Genomic DNA, 26,347 nt, shown 5'->3' with positions numbered 1-26,347 from the left:
TAAAAAGAGAAAAGGAATGTGTGGGAACCGTTAACATTCTTAATGTCAGTTTTGGAACTCTTATTTATGTTTATGGTGTTTCTGGCTGTACTGTATAAACAAGACCCTCCTGCAATTGTTACCCACATTCACCTACAGTTACAGTACTTCACAAATTTCACTGGTTTAATTGTGTCTTCAAAATAAGGCACTTACCAATGGGACTTAAGTTTATGCATGAAGCTAAACATATGTTTATGAAGGAACCCCAAACAGGTAATGTTATCCATTCATGTTGATATTATGGTGCTAAATGTGTCAGGAGGTGAATAATCTACCCATTCTGGATGAATCTCTGTAGGCATATTCAGTATTTAGAATTAATATCACAAAGTCTACATACGAGATTCTCTCTCAACACTTTGAACATTATGACAGAATTGAAAAGCTTAAAAACACACAGGATGGTGATAAAATGTACAGATTCTTCTCTTGCTGGAAGGATGATGTTTCCTGCTGTGAGATGTTTAAATTGGACGAAACCTAATGTATTAGTTATCTTGGTCAGCTATCTTGTACATGATAAACTGACTGCTTTCTCTCATGCAACATGTCCAAAAGCAGTTATGTTAGGATTCACATCAAAGACATCCTGTTAGGAGAAATATCCACTGTCGATTCTTGCACTCTTCCAGCTACCAAAGCTTCACACAGCTAGCAGCAGAGTCCCTAGGAACTGTATCTTAATTTTTTTTAAATTTCATGGTTTGACAGACTGCACTACATCTGCCCATACACAAGAATTAATCAAATGAAATATCTCTGATGAGATTTGCCAGCTGCTTTTGACTGCTATGTGGCAGCATGAAGCTATACTGCATTTGAAGAAATTTATGGCAGCTCTGTATCATCAGAGACACACAGCAAAGACAAAATCTGCTGCTGAGCCTGACCTTGGCATATTTCAGAAAATTTTTATACTTCACATCATCATTTAACTGATTCTTACAGTAGAACTATAGAGATCACCTGCATGAATAGTAACGTTAATCCTATGTGATAGAGCTGACTGATCCTCTACCACATATTACAATAAGTACTAAGGTGACGGAATCTCCTGAAATCAGATCAATTCTACTTCATGTTATCTTTTTACTGGAATAAACATTCAAGTTTTTTGGGAAAGCCTAACCCATTTAGACATGCCTTAATACACCGCTACACCGACTGTCCATCTCTGAAGCTGCAGTTTTGTGCCAGATTGCATTCATGCAGTCTTTTATTGTGAAAAAATCTACACAAGGGCAGTCCTCAATTCTCAGTACTGGACAATATCCCTAGGGTTTTAAAGGCGAAATGTCAGGTACTTGAAGATCTTCCTAGTTCTTATATTATATGAAATTTTTTAATTTCCTTAGAGCTGATATTGTATTTGTTTTGAACATAAGACAAAATATTAGGAGAAGTCTGGAGGGAAGTCCAGTACACAAGTGACTAATAACAATCTAATCCCCCTGTGCTGTTGGAGGAAAATATGTTTTTGCTTCTTTCTTTGTCAAGTAAACAGATAAATATATTTCCCCTGGCTTCAATTACAGGAAGTTGGCTTTACAGAAGAATCCCTTCAGTTTTGATTTCCTGTCAGCATTACTAAAACATGACCACAGAGTACAGTATTCTCTTGATGTGTTTTTTTTTTATCAACTCTAAGCCTTAAAAGGAGTGTTTCTAAATCAAATAGCAATATGTTCTAACTTGGATGGGTTGGTTTGCTTTATCTGTGCAATATATCTCCACTTTTAATGAATGTGTGAAACTGGGAAAGGGATAGAGAAAGGATGTGGCTTGAAAGAAAACATTTTTTTTTAAGTTATCTTCCCTTGATTTTCATCTCCTAAACTGGATTCAAAAGACTGACTGAATGCACTCACAGACATAAAGTGGTTCAAGCTGCTTTTTCAGTCTTCCCACAGCAGGTAGAAAACAAATCAAACCAAACCAAAATATCTTTAACCCCCATGTACAAAGGGCTTGTCTCAGGGAAATCAGTGCCATACTGCAATTTTTCCTTCAAGCAGAGCTTTTTATAGGTGGATCTTCCAGAGAAAGAGACCTGACAGCAACAGGTGTCATGAGCTGTGATCAAAACCTGCATGGTTCCTAAGCTGCTTTCTTATAGCTTGGTGCCCTGAGAACTAAAATCACTGTCCTACTTTCTCATTCCTAAAACTCCCTGAGTGTAGCCCTGAAAATATTTTCTCCTCTGTCTCTATAGAACTTTTCTATTTCAAGTCAGACTTCAATTCCCTACTCATCTGCAAGTGGTAGACCATCCTGAAGAGAAATCAAAAACTTACTGTATAAGCAGTAACCTCTTCTAAAAGTTACTGTCTTTTCTAGAGTGAGTATTATTTTTCTTCTCTCTCACACACCACAGAGCTTAGTCTTTACAGGCATGATCTTTGAAAAGAGGAAGGCAAATGTAGAAATGCAGCATGGTGTGATCATGGTACTTCATTCTTCATCATGCTCAAGGAATTATTGCTCTTTACTGTGCAGAATAATGTCCTGCAATAGAAGTGCTCAGAACTATTGCTGAATCTATGCTGAGGGACACAGACAGCAATGCAGAATGGGTAGGAAAAAAAAAAAGGGACTTAATCACTTCCGCTCTTACTAAGAATATAAGGAGGAAGGCACTTTTGAAACAGAGAAAGTGAAATGTCTTCAGACAGCTAAGTAGGCCAATAAAACTGCCAAGAGAGGAGTGAAGAGAAGAGCATTCCAAAATGCTGCCTTTAGCAGCCCGTAAGTCTTACCCAGCAGAGAGTCCAGTCCTACTCTTCCCTGTTTATTTTCTTCTTGTCAGCATTACAATAGAATAATAAAGCAGCAAGCAAACAAACACAAGCAAAAAAAAAACAAGTCAAGAACAAAAAGAATTTGAGTTGCTGTTTGTCAGCAGTGATGAGGAATCCCCTGGACCACACTGTGCCTGTGTAAACACCACTACCTTCTCTACCTCCAACCCAGGAGGGGAAGTCATGAACTTGTCTTAAGTGTCTTAAATAAACATTCAGAGGAATATGAGAATGACAAGGGTACATTTAAATATTTCAGTGAGAAGCACATCCAAAATTTTTGTTTGGCGCCCAAGTGAGGTGCCTTCCTGTAAGCCTTGGTTGCTTGAGCCTCCATAAATTTCACAGATTCCCTCCTGTATTTAGTTTGAAACTGCTTTACAGGTAAGGAATATTTTATGAAGTGAAGAATTTGTCAGTGAAATGGGAAACTATTTCTGTACTCAGTGTGGAGAGGCTGGAATTGTTGTGACCAGCCTCTCAGAAATCTGCCCTAACACTGACAAGGTGGAAGAGTACAAAACTCTGCTGCCACTTTTAAAAGGGAATGCACAATCCATAATCAAATAGGCAGGGAAATACCTCTCCAGAGGAAACTACACAGAGAGGGAACCTGGGGAGGGAGGCTGGAGAGAAAACAAATAGATTTCAGTTGGAAAACAGCCTGGACTCTGTCAAACATGGCAGTAAAACTGACATACTCTTGCAGACAGAGTTGGTAAGATCAGCATGTCATGATGGAAAACTCACTGATAAGAAAATTTGGGGGTAGATTTAATGCAAAGGCTATCTAAAGAAAATATTTTTTTAAGCACGTGTGTAAACAAGAAAGAAAGGTATGGCTAAATGAAAACTTGAGTAGAAAGTTAAACTCAGCAATCAGTTTTATAGAGTTACATCGACTAGAAAGTCATTAACACTAAGTAGAACCAGAGATAATTAAAGAATACCATGTTTACAGTCTCTTTGCTAAGATAAAGTGGGATGTCAGCCTGGAAAACCCATCCAGCACTGTAGAAGGGACTCATAACCAAATTGATTAGTATAGCAACCCAGAAAGTGCTCCAGTAACGAAGCAGGTTGCTACAGGAAAACGATTTGCTTTAAAAACAGTCTTAACACTAAGCCCTGCCCTTACTGGTAACTAGCAAAATTTAAGTGCAATAAAAGGGAAAAAGCATCTGGAAGGGTCTCTAAGGGCCTGTGCACCATTTCAATAAACACTGTGGGTGCACATGTTTAGTATTGATTCACTAGATTGTTTGGACATCTTTAGAGCCATGGCTGAGGTTGTTCATTTCTAACATTTAGGGCTTTGATGTGCAGACTATAGTTTCACTGATGGGTTCAAACTTGAACACAGCTGGTTGAACACTAATCAGGTCTATTCATCTGCTTCCAGGACAATAAGCACCAGTGAGAGGGCCTATATATTGCTTTAGGCAGAACAGGTACTTGTGCATACACACACAGAGAAATAGGCATACACAAAGACATATGTAAACAGGCTGTCAGGGCAGATCTGAATTGATCAGTTTGGACCAGCTATTCCAGAGTACAGGAACTCAGTTCAGTGCATTTTGTCCATGTAGTCACACTGCAGCTCCCCCAGTCATGGCACTGGACAAAGTACTCTGTGTGTTAGGACTGAAAAGATTGAGCAGGAAATTAAGAAAACCAGCTAAGTGTGGCATACAAGACTCTCACACCCAGCTCAGGTTTCTACTACAGAATTCTGCCATCACAAGTGCACAACTTCAGGATGCAAAAAAATCATACTGCTGAGTGTCACCATTAAGCTTACTCTTGTTATTCTTGATCATTAGACAAAAATAAACAGTCTGGGTAGACCTTTCCTCTCAGATTGTCCTATTCCTACACCAAGGCATTCCAGTTGGCATTTTGAAGTTTAGGGTAATCCTAGGTTATAACCTGTTTCCTGAAGTATCTGCGTGAACCAAGGAGTTCTGCATGATCAGCTAGATAACACTGCAAAGGCAGCTGTATGCATCTGTATGAGAGTGGTGTGCATACGGTTCTGTGCCCATATGTAATCTGTATCATTTTGTGCAAGCCTCTGGCTATTATGAACAGTTTGGTATGGATGGCTGCAGAGCACCTCCCCACAGATAACTGAGCCTTACTGATGTGGATGGAATATGTAGAAGGCTCTAGCATCTACCTTTCCCTTGTGTTAATACACTTGATCACAATCTAGGAACATCTGTGTGGATAGTTGCAGCCTGGTAGCTGTGAGCATTTCAAGACAGCAAGTATTTTTCACCTCCTACAGGTATTCTTGGAGACATATACTGAAGGGGTTCAAAAGCAAAAAAAAATAATGCTATGTGGGGACTTTTACAACAGAAACTTAAATTTCAAAAAATGATAGAATTGGGCAGTCATGGGGACTCAGCTGCCATGTGGTGAAGCACAGGACAAACAAGGGCTTTTAAAGGAAGGCTTAATGCAAAGATACAGTAAGCAGTGGCTTTTCTCAGCTTTGATTTAAGACAGAGAGAGGGAAAGAAGAAACTATGTGGTGGTGGTAGTTTTGTAACTGCTCCATGAAGTTACAGTACTGTTGAACTCAACGCTGAACAGCAGATGGTATATTTACGCCCAAGACGTGAGACTATTGTTGACATGGTTTGTAACAGCAATGTTGATGTAAATGCCTATTTCCTTGGATTGTGTATCATGATGACATTAAACCACAAGGAAAGAAAACCATCTGGAAAATTTTCATTTAGTATAATCTAAACTGAATTAAGTACCATAAACTCATATGTTACTTAAGGTAAAACTTCTCTTAAACTGAGAAAAAGACTATACTCCTTGTTCTTCAGCTGGCCTCCTCTAATCCAATGTGTTCTCCTAATGTCATATATTCTGTCTTGTTTTTAATAAACTGCTGTGAATTGCACTGTCTTGTATGACTTCTCTTCCAGTAAGATATTTTATATAACCTGACGGCAGCACTATCTTAAGCAGACACATTTCTCAAGATATCCCTACCATCTCTTAGGTTCTAAAGTGTCACAGGTTTTTCCATTAGTGCTTTTACACTAAGGTATTCTGAGTGTAAGAACTACATTAAAACTAACTGCTTCCATCATATCCCAGGTATTTATGCAGACTGGGGGAAGAACTCCTTGAGAGCAGCCCTGCAGAGAAGGACTTGGGAGTCCTGGAGTACAAGAAGCTGGACATGAGAAAGCAGTGTGCACTTGCAGCCAGGAAGGCCAACTATGTTCTGGGCTGCATTAAAAGAGGAATGGTCAGCAGGGAGAGGGAGGTGGTGGTCCCCCTCTACTCAGCTCTTGTGAGGCCACATCTGGAGTACTGCGTCCAGGCCTGGGGGCCCCAGCACAAGAAAGACATGGAGCTCTTGGAACGAGTTCAGAGGAGGGCCACCAAGATGATCAGAGGGCTGGAGCACCTCTCCTATGAGGAAGGGTTGAGGGAACTGGGCTTGTTTAGTTTGGAGAAGAGAAGGCTCAAGGGAGACCTCATTGTGGCCTTCCAATACTTGAAGGGAGCGTATAAACAGGAGGGGGATCGATTGTTCACAAGGGTGGATAGCGATAGGATAAGGGGGAATGCTTTTAAACTGAGACAGGGGAGATTCAGGTTAGATATTAGGAGAAAGTTTTTCACACAGAGGGTGGTGACGCAATGGAACAGGTTGCCCAGGGAGGTTGTGGATGCCCCATCCCTGGAGGTGTCCAAGGCCAGGCTGGACGTGGCTCTGGGCAGCCTGGTCTAGTGGTTGGTGACCCTGCACTCAGCAGGGGGGTTGAAACTCAATGATCTTTGAGGTCCTTTTCAACCCAGGCCATTCCATGAATCTATGATTCTACGATCATGTTGCCATAGTTACTATTTTTATTATCATCATCATTTTAAGGAAAAAATATTTTAATTGGAAGCAAATTGCTCTGAGTAAAGCTTCAGTGGAACTTTGATGTCCATGTTTGAATGAAAGTATATACTTTTCTCCTTTGCCACACAGGATCAATTTGGAGCATGCCTTGAGTGCTTGAAAAAGCCAGAATCAAAGAGTATATGAGGATGGCCAGAAGGTTCAGGAGGAGGATTTAGGATCTACCCACTAGCCCTAGAAAATGGGTTGACATTAATTACAGTAAAAGTAGGATCATATCTTCAGACATGGAAGCACAACATGCATAACGTCTTCTGTGACCATATGGTGTCACTGCATCTTCTCAAGTGTCCTAAACCAGAGTGAATCAGCTATTAAGTTATTCTGTTGCAAATTTCATGCCACATATCCTATGGCATAAAAACGGAGACTGAAAAATTTGTCTGTTCATTTTAGGGCTTACTTTGGTCTTGATCTTTTTATGATTTGCCTTTTTCTTCACAGCTGTTTTCTTTCCTATTTATTGTAAGTGTTTTTATTGGGACGTAGCTGTCCAGAAGTCGGTGCTTTTGAAGGCAGAGTTGATACACAACTGAACTCTTCTAAATGGCCTGCTCTGTTTACACGAGGCTTGCTAAATAACAAAGAGCAGAAATCAAGTACTGATCATCTATGTGGTTTTCATCATTTATCATCTACAGATTACAGTGTTCTTGCAACTGCAAAAGATAAAACCTTAACAGGAGATTGTAATAGAAAGGCAATATCCCTTTGTAGATCTTTGTTGTGCAAGCAGTTAATTCTCATGGCTCTCAGGAAGTAGACAGGTCACACAATCATTCTTAACACTTTGTAAAACTATAAGAAGAACTAGATTTGATATACAGATTATATTTGGATTTTTATAATTTTGGAAGCATGCCTTCATGGTTGGTTATTGGCAAGTTTCCCATTGATTTCAGGAGTTCTTAAAAAAATCCATTGATTTTATGAACCAATTAGAAAATCCCCTTTTTGGGCTACAAATAAAAAGAATGAAATATTTGCAATGGAAGATTTATAATCATACTTCAAACACTGTACATGAAATCATTTGAAGAATGATTTATTATTGATATAGTTGGAGTTGTTGCAAATATGTATTTAAACCATCAAAATTTCCATGCAACCAGAAATGCATCGAAAGTAGAAATTTCATCTGGATAATGAAAAACAAGCTATGAACTTACTGTCCCTTATTTGAACTAGCTGAACCAGAATGCCATGATGCTATAGGAGCTTGACAGTACTCAGCTGGACAGAGATACTCATCCAGTGATGCTAATGAGGCTCACAGCTGTTTTCTTTTTTTCCTAGCAATTGCTGTTGACTGTTTTTGGTATCAAGTACATCTAATACAGCACCTAGATTTGTTCTCTTTCCATCAAATTAAGTAACACTGGTAATACCAAGTGACAGTAATGGAGGCTCTTTCCTGAAATGAAATTGATTATGTTAAGAGACATTTTAAAAGCCAAACATATCACAGTGGAACTGTAAGAAACTACAAGCTTCCTGTCAAATGCTCATGTTTAGATTAAGCACACACTTTTCACTCCAAATTACTCTCCCCACAGTATGTTTGGGTCGTTGTCTATGCAGAATTCCAGTATGAATCTTTTGGAGAGGCTTAGCAGGATCACACCTTGATTTGGATTTATCTTTCATTTTATGTGTGGTCTTGCTATTGGATGCATGAAGATCTTTAAAATACCAGTCCTCTTTACTCTACACAGTAAAATCCCTTACTGAAATTAGGAGTGGTAGACACTCCTTTTTCTAAGGCTTTGTCTAACAGTGCAGTTCCAAAGATTCTTCTTTAAATAAGAAATATAATGCTAATTAGGTTGATATTTTTTATAAAATACTTTATTAAGAATAATAAGAGTAAACATGGTTACAAAAATACCAACTTTATTAACTAGTGAAGATGCCATTAATTACAGAAGATTGCAATACAGGTTATAACCACAGTGTTCCCTTTTTGTTAGGCATTTGGTTAGTTATCTTTAATGGAAGCATTATTTTTCCCACTTAAATATGAAAAAATACTCTTATCATACACTGAATTCCACAAGCAGCTCCCTGAATTGATCCCACACAAGGAAACACTGTACACAAATGCCCAAGAGTATATCTAAAAAGGAACACTGTAAAATTTTAGGATGAAAAGCCATGTCAGTTCCTGCCAGCAGCCCTAACATTCAAAAAACAATAACATACCAGTGCATGTGAGGGAGGAGGAAAATAACTGATAAGGAAAGAAGACTGAATAACCAATACATTTGGTTTTATATAGTTTTCATGGGAGTGAACAGGTTTACAACCAGCCTTCCATAAAGATGGCAATAAAGCCTCACCTGCTGTTGCAGTTGCTGTGTAGTCCAGAACTGGTGTGCTTTTTGGCGTACAAGGATGCATGTAGTTCAGTGCACAGCTGTAGGGAAAAGCATTGAGCAAATTTCTGCCCCTACTTTCTTGATAATCACATTCATTGATTTCAAGGGACATTTTGCCTGAGTAGATTTTGACCCTCAGAAGTATATTCGGACCCTTGTCTGAAAAACCCTGACTCGAGTAGGTCTGTCAAGTACATTGGCATTACACACAGCAAAGGTCTGCAGAATGCCTGGAAGAATTTTAATCTCAAACTACAGAAGATTTCAGCAGTAGCAGCAAAGATTTAGACCAGTACATTCCCAATGAGAGCTATAGTTTCTCTGAGGATCAGGGGATTTAGGAGAGAAAAAGAGAGAGGGGAAAAGAAAAACCTTTTTTTTAAAGGAAAAATGTTTTCATTAAGGAAAGGGAGAAGTGTCAGCCAGTTCCAATGCCCAAAGAAAATTAGTCATTGAGTCAAACTAACTACAGCAGCTCAAAATCAGGTCTTAGGTTTGAAAATTTTGTGTCCAGTTATTACACTTTTCAGAGTCCATAAATTAGTTGCAGTAAGGAAAAGGAAGATGAAAATCAAAGGAGTTTAAGAATGTCCTTAGATAAGAGTTTACGCTCTGTATCCTTTAATTATAATATGAACAAAATTACATCTGCAAAGTAAAGTCCAGATCCCACGGAAGTTATTAAGAGGCTTTTCACAAATTTAGATGGGCACTAGATTATGTCCACCTGTTATTATAGAAAGAAATATGTTAGAACAATGAATGAGTATTTATAGAGTGTCCTTTCTTAAGAGAATCCTGTAGTTATAACAGTTGCCTGGCACGGTACCATTGGTACCAACAAGAAATATTCACAGGAATAAATGAAGTACAAATTCATTACCACATATCATTATTCTTCTCTTCCCTTGCTTTTCAGAGTCTCATGTGCCCTCCATACAGAGATAGAGAGAGCAAGAGCACCTGATAAGCAAGTGCATACAAACATGTTAAGTTCTGGAGCATCAGCTCTGCACAACTTATTTTACTGAGGTGATGCCTAGAACAAACAGGTAAAAATCCTTACACATTGTCTAACAAAAAACAGTATTTTTTAATCATATATATATATGTGTGTGTGTATATATATATAAATCACGGCCTTCTGCACAGCAGAAGATTATAACTAAAATATTTTAAGATTCAATTTTTTAGATAGACATAACAAAACGCCTGCACATATAATACAGTGAGCACATAACAATTCCTAGGGTACAAAGAGTGAACATGGAATTATTATTTTATCCACATTCTACTAATGACTGAAAACAAAACTCACTTGGAGTTTTCTCAAAAATCTCTCTCAAAAAATTTAATTCTTCCAATATGCTGCAGTCAGTATATACTTAGTAAGAATACAGTCTTTACATAAATGGCAATAATTAATTGTAAATACAACAGGCTAAATCCTGCCTTCTTTAAGCCTGGTTAGTAAGAGAGACAAAAAGGAGTACAAAACCTTCAGGAGCAGCCAGAATAGACAGACTATCCATGTAGCATCCACAGCTTCAGGTCTCCAGTACAGCAAAGTTGCTTCTGTTCCAAAGAAACTATTTACATCAGGAGGAATTTCAGAGGCTCTGCTTCCTAAAATATTTCTTCCTATGCACCAGTAGATGTTGCTGGATGCTTGACACAAATCTCAGCAAGCCAAGCCATTTAAGCATGGGCTGAAATTCATCCTAGATGACTAGGAAATGTAAGCATAATTGAGTCTCATTGTAGCCAAATTGCACTGCTGAAGAAAATAATTTGGTGAGTTAACATGAGGATGGCCTCCCATGACAGCTCTCCTGAAATGGTTACTTTCTGCCAGGGCAGAACTCAGCCCTGCGTCTTCTGAATGAAATAAAATCTTCTTTTACATGTCTACATCATCATGTCAGCTTAGCGGCTATGCAGTTAGATATGATATATATACCTTACAATTTGCTACTGGAAACATATACAATTAGACTGTCACAAGTAAAGTAATAGTGCAGTTATTTATGCAATTGCATGTACAGTAGTAAAAATAACTGGATATGCGTTTTATCTACTTTCTAGAATTTACAGGGTAGTTGTTGCCACCTATAACTTACTACCATCTGCTAATTGAATAATAATGCCAGACATATGGTTACATATCTAAAGGGGAACAAGCACTTTTCACAGATGCTGATTATCTGTCCCCTTTCCAAATCAACATAAAGGAAAATGATGGTTCTACATGCAGGCAGGAAACACAAGGTGCTTAACTACTGGTGATGTTTTCCCCATTTTGTACAAGATTATCTCCCCGCAATAATTTTATTGCCCTTAAAGGGACTACACAAAGGATATATTTTTGACAAAATTTAGGTCAAATCTTATTAAATATTTGAAGTCTCTGAAAAGTTTATCAGTATATACCTTAATTTTCCTACTGCTGTCTCTCATCCAGGTGCCAGATTCAACTATTTTTTTCCTGCTGTAAACAGCATTACTTTTAAATAAATACATAGATTCCTTTCAATTTTTAACATTTACCTCTTCAGAAGGATTTGGACATATTTAGTTGAAATATCTTTTAGTGGCAAAAGTCTGTCAGTGGCAAATCAAGACTACTTTTTCAAATCCTATCAGATACACTTTCTAGCATTGTAAATTCACAGTTAGTTCTGCAACTAACTTTGAACAAATGATGAACAGTTTGCTAACCCATCCATTTCTACATCTCTTCACACATCCAGAGAGTTCTTTGAGATATCTCTTAGGGGACCACCTTCACACTAAAGGGACCAAATACAGAAATAGAGCCTATAAGCACTGTGTAAAAGGAAGCAATACTGAATTCTATGAGAACTCCATTGACTGAAGGCTTGTCAAAGTTTCTCAACCGTGAAAAGATTACTTTCAAAAGGGATGGTTTTTTTCAATGAAATATTGAAATTTTTGACCTCTCTTAAGGGGGTAAAAGAAACAGGGTCATATATGCTGTCTTTGATAGATGTATATATCTCTCAGTAGAACTTTTGTCATATCTGAAGAGAAGTATATGGCTCATAGAAAGAATAATTGTGTTAAATAAAGCTATAATATGTTACTCCTTCTAAGATAATCTGAAGAGCAGCATAAAAGAGGTCATATGATCTTTTTCTACAAAACCATAATCATCCAGTAATAATGTCTTTGCAAAATTGTTCACCCATTCAAGTATCTTCAGGAGATATGTCACCATACTTGCATATACTGTAAGTTACTTCAATATTTATAAAACAACACTGATAGACAAAACACCAATAACACCCATAAATATTAAAAGAAGTTCAACAAACTTGACTATCAAGTAGTTTAAAAATGGTTGATCTTTACATTACACCTTAATTCTATGCTGTCCAAAATTTCTCTGTAAATGGAAGCTGCTGAGTTCTTCAGGGTTTTCTGTAGGTCATCATAATCTTGTGTATCCACCGGGAGTAATATGAGACTCGAACAAAAATCCCAGGACGATTTCGAATGGCACATCCACGGCCAGGAACGATGACACCCACCACTATTTTCAGCCTGTTTTGCTCACAAACCAAGGGACCACCATAATCGCGCTAGGGGAAAACAAACAAAAAAAGAATGTCACCTCCTAAAATGCTGCAAGACACAGTGCCCACAGTGCCCATGTGGTTTCGCTTGGGTTGGACAAAGCTCAATGAACAGGCAATAAAATTATCCTTACCACAGGACAAACCCCAGCCTCTAATATCTTTTTCACAACCAGAACTTTTATGAACTAACATCAAAGTAATCATTCATTTGTTCATATGCAAGTAATCCTTCTTTACGTGTAATTCTAGTGACTTCAGACTACGAGCTCTTATTCTCCTGTTTCAGCTACCTGTAAGTACAGTATCATTTTTATAATGAGGAGGAAGTGAGTTGACTACTAAACATTCTTTGTGATAACAGTCTTTTCTTCAAAGACTACTGAGAGTAGTAACTATTATTACTATGCATCTGGCAGTCAACTGTATTCCAGCACCCTATGATGAGAATCAATGAACTAATTAGCAGAATAAAATTTTAAATAAGTAACATTTTGTAGAGAAAGAGACATAATTTGTTTAAATACTCATGTTCAGTATTCTGAGTGAATGAGACAGATATGCACCACTGTATGTATTCAGGGGAAATTTGGTGTACGTCCAACTAAGATCAAGGACACATTCAGCACGAAAGTCATCCAGTTAAATTAGAGTGAAACTGTAATTTAGTTCCATTCACATAGATTTTAGACTTGTACAAAGACACTGCATTTTTTATCCAGGCAAAACTGAATCTAGCAAATCAGTAGCAAAATTAGGCAGTAAATGTTTGTATTGGATAGGGAGACACAAATTCAAAAGATAAATGCTAGTAATTAACATTGTTATTTTCTCCGGATCACTAGAGAAATGACAATGCTTGACCTTTATTTGTTTGTCAAATTGATTTGACTGATAGCAATCATGAGGTAGCTAAGCACTTGAGGAGTAGTAGTGGTTGTAGGCCTCATATGAGGATGAGGATTTGGCTGTGTGCATTTGTAGTTTGTGTTGCCTAGGCAAAATAGTACAGAGTAGGTCAGTCCATGGGAGATTATCACAGTCATTACCCTGAGAACTATCAGAGGGTTTGGCTTATTCTTGCAGCAATGACTAAACCCATGTAGCATACAGATGAATAAGCAATTAGTGATTTTAAATCTGTGTGTCATAGACAGATTGAGATGGTCATCAGTGTACCTCTTAGGTCTAGGCTTAGAAAAGGAAAATGTCGTTGGTCTGATAGAGGTCCAGTTAGTAAGGTAACCTGTATGATACCATACCTGCCTAATTTGAGTAGTAGGGTAGTGACTAGTATTGTGCCTGCAGTAATGAGTTTCTACATGGACTTTGGGGAGTCATAGGTGTAGGCCATGCAGTGGGGCTTTTACTATGAAATGGTAATTTAGATACATTCATATAGATCTGGGACTTGAACACAGACACTACAGTATTAATCCAGGTGAAATTTATACTGAATCTAGCAAACTAGCTGCAAAACAAGGCAGTAAATGTTTGTATCACATAGTGAGATGCTGTTTCAAAAAATAAAAGCTAATGTTTAGCACTTTTCTCTGGCTTGGCAGATAAACAATGTGCCTGATCTAGTGGTTGGCAACTCTGCCCATAGCAGGGGGTTGGAACTAGATGAACTTTGAGGTTCCTTCCAACTCAAGCCATCCTATGATTCTACAATTTGATGTTTGACCTTTATTTCTTTTTGTTTTTGTTTTTCTAGGTGGCAGCAGATTATAAACAATAAACAATTGTCAATATCATCAAAGCTGCTCATAAAACACTTTCAAGAGTGAAGTTTTATCTGCCAATCTGATTTTGTTTCCCTGCTTGTTCTTTAGTGAGGAAAGTGGCTTCAAAGGGGAACTGAGGGAGCAGAAAACCATGCACTAATTAAGACTGATTGCTAATATTAATCAGTCGATTTCTCATTGCAAGGGAAGACAAAGTGCAGGATCCCCAGCAGACTTCCATCCAGATGTTTCATATATAAGCCTTAATATGTCTAAGAGCTCATCTAGGATGAAATATTTTAAGAAAAAAATGTATCAATAAAGTGGATCCTGTGATATATTAATAGTAAATGGAACAGACTTCATCTTGATGAAGACCTGTTTTTCCTATGGTTTGGTAGTACCTGTGGGTAGGGAAACTTTAACATTAGTGTTAGGAACTCATCTCTTTTTCTCCAGATATTAAATGCATAATAATACTCAGGACTGCCCTCCTTCCAGACATCATCTCATCAGACAGATTTTCAACACACAAAAAAAGATATCTTCCCATAATGAATGATTTATAGCATTTCTCCTCAGATGTCTTTTCTCCAACAATACTAGTCCCAAGAAAACCAACTGTATTAAACTCTATTGCAACCAAAGCACCACTTTCTCCTCTACTCACTGATATATGGCTCAGGCTTTTTTAGGGAGACCAAACTCCTCACTTTTCCAACTAATACTATATCACAGTACATTTTTGGATCTTTCTGTTTATTTCATAACTTTATTAACTTCACTGATCAGTGAACTTTTTTTTTGGATGTTGCATGGAAATCCTCATCTAGCTAAGGAGTTCAATTTGCTCAATTCTTTTTTTTCTGCTCCATCAAAATAAATTGCTGTTACTATCACACAACTCACTTTAGGCCTTATTATACAGAAGACAAAAGTATCTCAGTTTAGCAAAGTGTTTCGGCTCCTGAGTATATTTAACATGAGTGGTGGTAAAATGTAATTGATGGAAAGGAACTTTTTCCCACACTTAAGCAGCAAATAGATCATTAAAAACACAAATCATTTTCCAATGCAGAAGATTCATATCTTTTTTGTGTGCGTACAAGTTTGATGCAGAGAGAATAATTATAAAAAAACTCAAATTATTTCCCAGATAGAAAAAGTAAGGTTGATGGTTCTTAATACATTCTTAGGAAATGAAATATTTACCTCACAAGGCCCAGCACCAATGGTTTCAGCCACAGCACAGATTTCTGACTCATTCACAGTGATCTTCCCTTTGAGATATTGGTTGCATTTCTCATTTCCCAAAATAAACAGGTTTGCTACCCGGAGAAGGCCATCATAGTTAGATACTAGGATTGAAAAAAGAATAAAGACTTTATTCTGTTTTAGGAAAAAAAAAAAAAAAAGGTATTGGATGAACTTACTCGCGTATCTTCACTCACTGTACTTTCTCCCCAGTACTCATATTTTCATTCATCCTCACTGTTATCAATACTTTGTTCTTTAAGAATTTCTTATATTTGCTACAAACAAAATTTGCAATAAATGTGCTTGGTGTGCATGTCTCTTCAGTTCTCTGAGAATATCTAAGGAGGTTTTCAGTATTGGAAGAAAGGGATAGATTCTACTGCCAGCTTACTTTGGCATATCATAGAAATCAGGAAAAGTGTGAAATTTTGTCACTCCTGTTAGCAGAGCGAGGATTTCACTGCTTGTCTTAAACAAGGGTTAACATGTAATGGTGGCTGCCAATGATGGCCTAAGGAAGGATGTGTAACTTGAAAAATACTATAGCAGTACAGGGTTTTTCTAGTTCAGTGCTGGCTCAGATACACTGAATGACTTTGTACCTGCAAGACCACAGCTTTATGCAATCTACATTCATCACTGTGAAGGTCAGGAAGCAGGAGCCCCATGGAGTTTGTTCTTGTTCACATGTCAAAAGACAAGTCTGTACAAATTGTGAATTAAAATAGAGGGCCTGGACCCGTCCATTCTCTGTACAGTGATCAATAAAAAGTGTCAGCCTTGCCTTTCACAGAATTGTTATCCTGTTTACTTGAATACAAAAACAAAAGTAGCACTTCTTCCTTCCCTGCCTGGGATGCTATGAAGATTGTATTAAGTAGCACATAAAATATGGTACAAAGTCCTTAGATGATGGATGTTATGTATTTATAGTATTACATAACTCCACAACATCGCAAATTCCCTTATCAATTCTCTTAATCGCTTTCCCGTGATGCTGCACCATGCCCCAGCCCTACTTCCATGCTCCTTAGACAGCCGTTCTCTCTGGAGGATATCTGATATGGCCATGCTGGGAACATTAAACAGTCATCTAGGGGAGGGTTGGTGCTGATTATTTGCCACTCACTAAGAAATGTGGAGTAATGCTTACAAGGGAGAGAACCTTAGAATTCCAATGGTGTTTCTGCTCTGCTTTCAGGACAGCATGTGTATGTTGCTGTTGCTTACTAAGGATCTGTGGCAAAATGGCATTTGAACATAACTGGCAACTATTAACTTTATCATCAACACATCATTAGCCAGACATAATATTTACCAGACTAAATAAATGTCTCTTCACCAACATATTTGTATTTACTTCAGACAAAATCTGTGTTTAATACATTTTAGTAAGGTTACAGAGTCAAGTACTCAAAAGTTAGGAAATGCCAGACTTAGCACTACCTGTGAATCTTTATTACACTGTCTTTGTGTACATTAATTATCTTAATGTCTTGTATTATATGATTTTATATTATTTTTTCCACCAGGTGGCCTTCTTTGCGAAACAGAAATAAAGTAATCATGTAGCTGAATCAGAATTTTTCACAACAGGCTTAGAACTCTTCATTACAATTATGCCAGATTTTTTTAAATATGTAAAACAATTTTTTTTGCAGTTTGCTCTTTGAAATGTTTGAATCATTTTGTGTGCTCTCAAGGGGAAAAAAAATAAAGAATGGATTAACAGAAAACATTTAATGTTAATTTATCTTAGATAAAATGCATAAAGATTTACAAAATTATAAAAAAAGTTGAAACTGCATTTCATAACGAAAAGTGTTGGACAAGTGTGGCATCAGGCAATACCAGCAGCCTCACCTATAATGACAAGAGGAAGGGAGTAAGCTGTCAACGTATTCATTTAGTTTTTAAAAATAATTTCTTACATCCAGTGTATCCCCATCCATAAACACTGCAACTGGTCTTCTCTGGAATGGTACACCCAGAAATGGGCAATCGGATTATTTCTACAAAATTTGTCAATATGGCAGGTCTGAAAAGAGAAAACAAACAATAGACATGATGGATTTTATTTCACCTTCTAAAGTCTATCTTTAAAATAATGTTCACAGAAGTTAAAAATTGTGCCAATTCTTTTCCTTTCTTTTCCATCTTTGAAGACTATGATGGATTCTTCTACTTTTTTGTGTGTGTTACACTTGTGAACTGTCAAGAGATTTCTTGAAATGCTGTCACTACTTTTATGTTAACTTGGTTTTTCATCTTAAAAGTAAGTAATGATGGCATTTCATGTGAATATATAGGGTTTTTTTTTAACACAGAGAAATTTTGAAAGTTTATATGTAAACAGATGTCTTAGTTGTAATCTCCTATTTACTCCATAAATGAAAATCACGTACTGGTCAATGAATATTAAAATAAATAAATAAATGAACAGAACCACAAACTAAACCTGGTAATCAGGAAAAAAGATTGGCGTGATTTTTCAGAAGTAACATCTGATTTCTGAGTAAAGTAAAAGAGGCACCATTTCTGGATACTTCAAGTGAAATTCACCCACTTACTCAATGTATTCACTTTATGTGGTAGTGTCCAGAAACAACTGACATGAACATCTTATAACTGGAAGTTTATCCAATAGATATGTCATCCGCAGTATCACAACAATACAGAACTGAATTTGCAATTCTTATTTAGGAAGAATTTCATTCAGTAGCTGAAGATCCTGGAATTAGCAATAATAGCTACTAACCTGCTAAGTTTCAGTAAGACCAGATCTGATCCTGCAGGACCGTATACCAGCTGGGAGATATTCCGAACTTGCCTGTGCTTCTCTTCTCCCTTTCCTTTGATATTATGGACTCCAAGCCAGGCTTTGTAGTCTTTCAGATCTTTGTAACTAAATTAGGCAAAGCAAGTTAGGATTTTGCTCCATGGATAATAAAATAACCCCCAAAAGCTCTGCTTAACATGATTATACTAGAAGATCTTAACTAACACTTCAATAGAAGTCAGATTACACTGCCAATTCATATTCCAAAATCAACATCCTCAAATATAAGCTTTTGGTCTGAAGCCACTGCATAATTTCATCATTAACTGTGACTAAAGTGTGATTTTGTTTTCTACTAGTATGCAAGCATTTATATCTTTGGAAAGTATGAGCCTTCAAACTTTTCATAGTTTGCCCAAGTCTTCTATTTTATTCTGTCCAGTTTAGAAAAAGCATGAGATTATTTCCATAAAGAGCCAACTGTGTAACTACTACACTTGGATAACGTTTGTACTTCTGTGTAAAACAGCCAGAGTTTATTATTATTTATTTTATTTATTATTATTAATAATAGTAACTGAAAATGCCAAGGCCGCACAGGAATTCTGACATCAGAAGAGCAGTGTTAAAGACAAACAAGAGTGAAAACTACTGCATTTAAGAGGAAGTGTTGTGCTACTAAGTTACAAAAAATGCATGTATTTCAGTATTGCAAGACTACAGACTACTGTACCGAGAAGGGAAACACTGCCTTGCTGTGAGAACCCACTCTTCTTTTACCAGAGTACCTCCACAGATATGCTTATTCCTGTAAAACAAATGAATAAATACATAAATAAGGATATTTTTTTCCTACCCAGACAAAATATCTAAAGGTTATTGCTGTAAGATTTCATTCAGGTAGTCCCCTGGTACAGGGAAGGGTGGCTGAATGACAGCCTGTGAAAACATTTCGCTGTCTCTTTGCCCTACAGTTTGAATACATGTAGTAGCATAGCTTTGCAGATTTTCTCCATTTTGCATGAGCCAACATAAAAGAGAAATTCAGTTACTCTGCTCATTTAGTGGTTTCAGAGTTGGATCTATAATGAGAGATATTTTAATAAATATTTAAAAAGTGGACCTCTTTTTAATAAGAATTGGACTGAAACCTTTAAGCAAGTCCCCAGACTGCCATCGCATGTAAACAACATTTTTCAAGTAGGTATTATTCAAAGCATTCACCTCAAGGTGGAGAGTTACTATTTGATTACCAGTCCTATGAGATTTCTGTCCCCACATACTTCAGTTGGAAAAAATCTGCAATGTGTGACATCCTACACATGATTATAGAAAATCTGCAACATAATATATCAAGTAAAATTAAAACAATTAAACATGATATTTCTTTCAGAAATAAAGATGACTGTGGAATGCAGATTAACTAGTTTCCTTCTTTGTGCCTCCAAAGCACAAAGTTGTTGTTTCTGTTTTTTTCTGGGGGGGAGTGATGTGGGCTTTTTGTTGTTATATTTTGGTTGAGAAACAAACTATGTGGTCCAAAAGGCTGGATTCTTTATAAAATCATGATTCTAAGCAACCTGGTCTACTGGGAGGTGTCCCTGCCCATAGCAGGAGTTTGGAACTACATCATCTTAAAGGTCTCTTCCAACCCAAACCATTCTATGATTCTATGATTTCCAGTTTTATTATAAACATTTCACAAAGAGGAGTATAAATGTGTGTTCCTGCTTGTTCGCTTCACTATTTACCAATGTAACTTCACAAGATTGCATCTTGTGCTTTACAAGACTGACTAGTAGAGAGAGGAACGTTAAACCTCTTATTTAAACAAATCACAAATCCAGAGCTGATTTCCTGAAATGAATGAAATTTCTCCAAATATATTTAAATATTCCTGATAACTGAATCAGATATTTAGGAAAATATATCACTGATTAATTTAACATTCAGAAGTGGACCTCGGTTGCCAAGTATGAGCACAAATTTGTAAGCATCAGCAAGAATTTGCCATTGCAGTTCCATTTTGAGATGAATAGTTATTTTTTTCCAGAATAAAAGTTAGGAAACAGCATCATTTATGAAACTCTTTAATCCTTCATGAAAAATCATGGAGTCATTAAGATATTGTTTCAGACAAAAGGCTATCTGCTTCCCTGGCAGCAGTACACAATAAAAGTACGTTTTTATGCCTATATGTAATACTTCAAAATATATTTTTCTGCTGAAGTATTGCAGGAATCTTTTTCATAAAAGAATCTTCAGTCTTGTATGCACTCATCTGCTTAATGGAATTCTGTAGTATGGCACAAAATCCATTTTCATTTATCTATTTAAATTTTAGGCACCCAGGTATAGTTTCCCTTTCCTGGCAAAATGTTCCCCAGCCATCAAGGCTGCTTTAAAAACAGTGGCAAGATAAGCTTTTCCACAGAGATTCAGCATTCCAGCCCACTTATCTGTTTATTTAGTCTAATGATGTTACTCTAGATATTTATTTCTGGACTATCTACTAAACTTTTAGAACATTCCAGTTCTGATCTGATCCGAGGAGCTGGAAACATTGGCAGGGCTGGTAAGGACTCCCAGGATTTCTTCAGCAGTGAAGTAATTCAGAAAATAGATTTTTTTGTCTTCTTTTTCCCCAGAGTATTGGTGCAGACCTACTTTCCAATACAGTTTTTAAAGGGGTGACAAAACAGAATCTAATAGTAATAATCTATACTTTATTTTCTGCTAGTAGACAAGGAAAAAAAAAGATGCATGAGATCTATTTCCTGTTATTAACTAGTAATTCACACTTCTAGCTGATGAGTTATGAACAGAAGAGGCAATAATACTGTGTTCTGGCTTTTACACAGTAGCAAACTAAGATGTGCCATAATGTAATACACATTTCCAGATGTACGTGTTAGGGTTTTGTTTTACAGAGTGAAACAGATCTCCTTAAAGCCCCTACTTATTTTTTAATGCAAAATACCATTTAATTGCATGCAATGATATGAACAGAAAGCTAAATTGGACCTGGGTATATATCCCAAATCCTTTCCTAAATGCACTGCTGCTAAAAAGTAAACCTTGACATGAAACTCAATTTTCTTATAGCAATCTATAAAATAAACAGTTTAAGGCTAAATGTGGAGCCAGTGATGTGAAAAGGTATGCAGCTGCCAATCTAAAGAGCAGAATGCTATGGATGCTTTAGAAGCTCATATGTGTAACTCAGCAATAATGAACATATAACCTTTTCACTGGTGGAGCAATACGCAACAAGATGGAATCACCAGATGTTCCAGGAATGCTAATTTGTAAATGCCTTTTCAGGATTTAACTACAGGCTAGAAGTATCCTTATTCCAATCAATGTTTTCTACAATTTGAAAACAAACATCCTACTAGATGCACTGTCCTTTTTTTAAAATGATAGTTACCTGTATGTCAAACTAACCACCCATCCTTCGTTAGTTTGTGTTGGGATTCCATTTACAACTCTCAAATGTTTTGTTGAAGCACAAGGAATGACAGTATCTGAAAGCAGGTCCAGAGATCACATTTTACTAAAAACAGCGGTAGGAAACCTGTACAGTTACACATAAGGACCACAAGAAGGTCAATATTTATCATGGATTGGGTATTCTTTTCTGAGCTAATGAAGTATATTTCTAAAACATCAGAACTACTTCAGTGAAGTTGGGTTCAGTCCATACAGATTCAGTTGGGAATATAAAAAAAAAGCATATTTTTAAATTATTACAAATTTCCATTTTTATAAAGCAAATAATGAAAGTTGTTTCCATATCTCACCCCTTGCAAGGAAGAAAGGTGAGTATAAAAAATACAATAAAGCTGTTCTGCATTTGCCTTTTGTAAAAATGTTTCCCAATATGCGTATTTTATATCTTTAACTGTTCATTTACTTCCTTCCCTCGGAAATAAATGGCTAGTCTTGGAGGACATAATACATGCAATGCACAGTAAATCAGAAACTTACTTACCATCCAAACTGGTTGTAGTAGGAGTTGTGTCACCATCGCCTAGACACACACAATAAGATATCCTTAATACAAAATTAAAACACATCTTAAACTTGAATATAATTATAATAAACAGCAAAGGGCAAATTGTTAATTTTAATATTTCATGAAGTTTAAAACTTCAGTGATTTTATTAATACTCTCTAAAAGCACAATTTGATAAGATTTAACAAGATGGAAGAATTTCATTCCAATAGAATGGAGTAAGAATGAAACACTCTGCAACAGAAGTTTCGAGCATTTTTCTTCTTGGCTGAATCTTGAATACATCAGGCTATCTGTCATGTTCAGTTTCTACATCTCAGTTAAACATGACAAGGCAGAGAAATGAAATTGTGATTTTTCTCTAAGTTTTCAGGAACTGTAGAAGTAATACAATTAAATCCAGATTAGTTTTGAAGAAATTTTCTAATTGCCCTAAATATCTTTGAAACTTCCAAAGTTCTTATATGTTGCATGCAACAAGAACTTATCTTTATCAAAATGTGTTCCCCAAACTCTGGCTTGTTTCTTCCATCTAGTCCAAGTCACAATGCAGTTACAATAAGGTTGCTTAAATTTTATTCAAAATTTTTGCCTTCAGTGAAGTCTTCAATGTGGCCCAGTGGTATGAGCTAGATGTATGGGTGCAGCTGCTGAAACTTTGAATGGACAAATGATAAACTGTCTCATCTAACTCCATTTCCATCATTATCTGTATATGTAAAGTTATATGGTTATATAGATAGTCAATTTCTGTGTTTATGAATTTGTACATGTATGTATATATATGTATGTACATCTACATATGGCACAGTTTAAACAGACTGGTTAAAGGCACCAAGTAGACTTGGCAACTGTCAGCAATTTGCCTGTATCAGTTAAACTGGTTGCTAGTATGTAAGCAAGCTACTCATAGTTTAAAACTAGTCCATGCAACTTACATTTCTAAAATAGACATATTCCAGCTTTGGCATTTGAATCCAGGAATCATAATTCTCACCATTACTGACAATACAAACTTTACTCTACAAATGACTTTTGTGAACATTTCCTTAGGAGTAGATCAATCGAGATATAGAACTTAGAATGAGTGAATAAAATGTATATTTCTTCAGTTATTGTTCTTTATCTACATAATCTTTTGCACAATTTGTTTACTCTTCACATAAATGAAAAAAAAAATAACCTACAACTTCTTATAACATCTCTTAGAGATACTGTAGTTCAGACTATGAGGAAATGCAGCAAATTGCTGCTAGGAATGGATTTAACATTATCCTCAAACTCCAGAGATCACAGACATATATTCAAAAGCCTAAGTTACCATTTCAATGTCCTCCCAGGATACACAGCTAAGTGATTTTGAAATAGGAATTGATGAAAAAAATCTTGAATCTACATGCAAATTGCACATTTTTAGGCATAAATCTATTTTTTCCACCTAGCTCCATCTTATTACTGAATTCTCCATGATTTTTATTTCTGTTTAGTTAAGCTATGTAGCTTTATAATATGCAACTTTAAAGGAGTGATTTTCCTAATTTTTGCCAAGAGTTAAATCATCCCACAAACATCCAGAAGAAGGAGCTAGTATCTATAGCACATATACACATCAGCATATGTATAGTGAGCTATCCTCACTCTAAACAAAAATACAGAATACACAGACTATGAAGCTTCATAGCACAGAAAATAGCTGCTCTCCCTGGGTTTCTTAAGGCCATAGCCAGCATTCTGACCACTAGACAACTCTTTGTCTCCATCCAGACCTCATTCAATAGCTAGATTTGCTGGAAAATGTTTGACTATCTGTAATAGAGCTTTTATGCTCCTACTGCATAAATAAGTCTTGATATCTCCAAGCTGGTTAAAGAAAAGGACTTCTTGTTCATATATTGCAAAAGCAGCTTCCTCCATTCCTTCTCAGTCATGCACAATTGATTCTTGATTCTTGAGTTACGTTATTTCTGCTGCCACAAACGACAATGGAAACATATATATATATGCATGTGACACCATGTCTTCTGAGAATACCGCTGTCAGTGCCTGAGGCATAGTAAGCACTCACATCGAGAAATAGGGCAGTAATCCCAGGGAATGAAAGGATCATCCGTGTAACACCAGGGTCCATGAAAATCATCATCTGGATTGCGGCAATAGTTTTTCTTCAGTTTACTAACATCTGGTTCTCTGAATATTTGTATATGCCTATAGGGAAAAAAAAATTCAACGTGCTGAAAAGCTTTATGCTATAGCCCAGATTTTCAAAGGTTAAATACTGCTTTGCTCCGCACTGTAATAGTAGCTGATTGAGCCTACAGGTCAGGGTTTAGAGCTGGTTAAAACCAAAGGGAAGCTGAGACAAATATTTGTTGGATCTGGGTCCAACTTTCCTCTGGTTGGTATTTTAAACACTGAGTCCAGTGGACAGCTGGGAGATTTCTAGATCTCTCACTCAAACTCAAATCCATGGATACCTGCAGGAGAAATCTTTAAACTGATTTGAAAAGTGTCTATGCTGTGTTCAGCAAATCTGCCTGGGAACACAGGTAACTTCTCCCTGCAGGTTAGCAGTTAGCAGAAGAGAACACTGAATCTGCATAGAAGAAAGCTAAGCTGTAGGTAAAGGAAGCAAAAATGTGAGGAAGTTAACCAGACAAAGCAGCAGGCAAGGAGAAAGATGAATGGCTCAAATTCCAGTTATAGGTGACCTAAGCAGCAGACCTACACGAAGTATTTTACTAAAGATGAAAGTCCGGGGTGACAATCTGAAGTGGAGAAAGCTGTTTATTTCTGGTCTGTCAGACAGCAGCATACAGGCTTCTTAAGTTACAGCTGTGCTGCCCTCTGAGCTCATAACCATCCATGTGTGCTACTTCTGGCATACCCAAAACCAGAGTAACTGCTGAGGTGAGACAGATAATTTCCCAGTCTTTCCTGGGTGGAAAATTAGTGACAGTAAGAAAGGCTGAACTGTACTCATGAACATACCTGCATCATGCAACCAGTTGGTACAAGATTCAAGCTGTATCCTTCGCAGCTAACTGAGGACTTATCTGAGCTCTCTGAAGTCCTAATCTTAAATCTCCTGCTTTAGATAGAAAGTAGGCTGGAATATATATGGTGTCTCTGACCCTGGGTAGGGGAAGTAACACATAGTCCAGCCTGTGATTCCAGACAGTGCCACTGAAATCTGTTTTTTGTAACACAGCTTCTCTGAGGGTTCACTTACTGACTTACATTGATCCTATTACTCCTGAAATTTATTAATCTACCCTTCTGAACAAACAAAGACAACACGGAGGATCCTGGAGTGACTGAGAAAGTCTTTTGTAATTTCTGCTGAATCATTTTTACTTTAACAAGTAAGTTAAAAAAAATTTGCTATTTCCACTGCTTGGAAACCAGAAACCAAAGCAATGATACACAATAGAAACTGTAATTTGCTTTAATGGCATTTGATGTCAATGTCATTAGATCATAGACTCATCATTCAATTTCAGTTTGCAAGGGACCTCAGAAGGTATCAAGTCCAACATCCTGCAGGATGAGCTGAGAACAGATCAAGTTGCTCAGGAATTTATGGTGTTCAGAACTTTGAAAAAGGCAAATATAAATATTGAGCAAATGTAACGTAACCATTTCCTGCTTTATTCCTGCTATTCTCTCATAGAAAAAAAACCGACCAGTAAACTAAACACTAAGAAACATGCCAAAGCCTGCAATTAGTGGTTAGCTTGAACAAAGAAATGTTGTGTAATATAGTTTAGGGAGAGGAGAGGAGAGGAGAGGAGAGGAGAGGAGAGGAG

The 26,347-nt window shown here is 36.8% G+C and overlaps 1 protein-coding gene across 4 annotated transcripts in view; it reads right to left on the bottom strand.

Annotated features, from left to right (window-relative positions):
- The window catches only part of HGF (hepatocyte growth factor), a 63,245-nt gene continuing 45,578 nt past the window's right edge, over positions 8,681–26,347 (bottom strand). Inside the window, exons 11-18 of one of the 4 annotated variants that reach the window (XM_021384688.1) lie at positions 24,607–24,746; positions 22,518–22,556; positions 21,954–22,050; positions 19,257–19,331; positions 18,503–18,649; positions 17,676–17,782; positions 15,700–15,845; positions 8,681–12,766 (exon numbers count right to left, since the gene is read on the bottom strand). In XM_021384688.1, the coding sequence (XP_021240363.1) occupies positions 12,596–12,766; positions 15,700–15,845; positions 17,676–17,782; positions 18,503–18,649; positions 19,257–19,331; positions 21,954–22,050; positions 22,518–22,556; positions 24,607–24,746 (922 nt within the window). In that variant the 3' untranslated portion in view covers positions 8,681–12,595. Of the gene's footprint in view, positions 12,767–15,699; positions 15,846–17,607; positions 17,783–18,502; positions 18,650–19,256; positions 19,332–21,953; positions 22,101–22,517; positions 22,557–24,606; positions 24,747–26,347 lie in introns of those variants that run through there. The other 3 variants (XM_021384689.1, XM_021384690.1, XR_002434376.1) reach the window with 3 other exon arrangements.

Source organism: Numida meleagris, chromosome 1 (assembly GCF_002078875.1).
Source record: "Numida meleagris isolate 19003 breed g44 Domestic line chromosome 1, NumMel1.0, whole genome shotgun sequence".
NCBI classification, from domain to species: Eukaryota; Metazoa; Chordata; class Aves; order Galliformes; family Numididae; genus Numida; species Numida meleagris.
The sequence above is the reverse complement of the archived record's forward strand: the minus strand, read 5'-3'. Positions and strand labels throughout refer to the sequence as shown.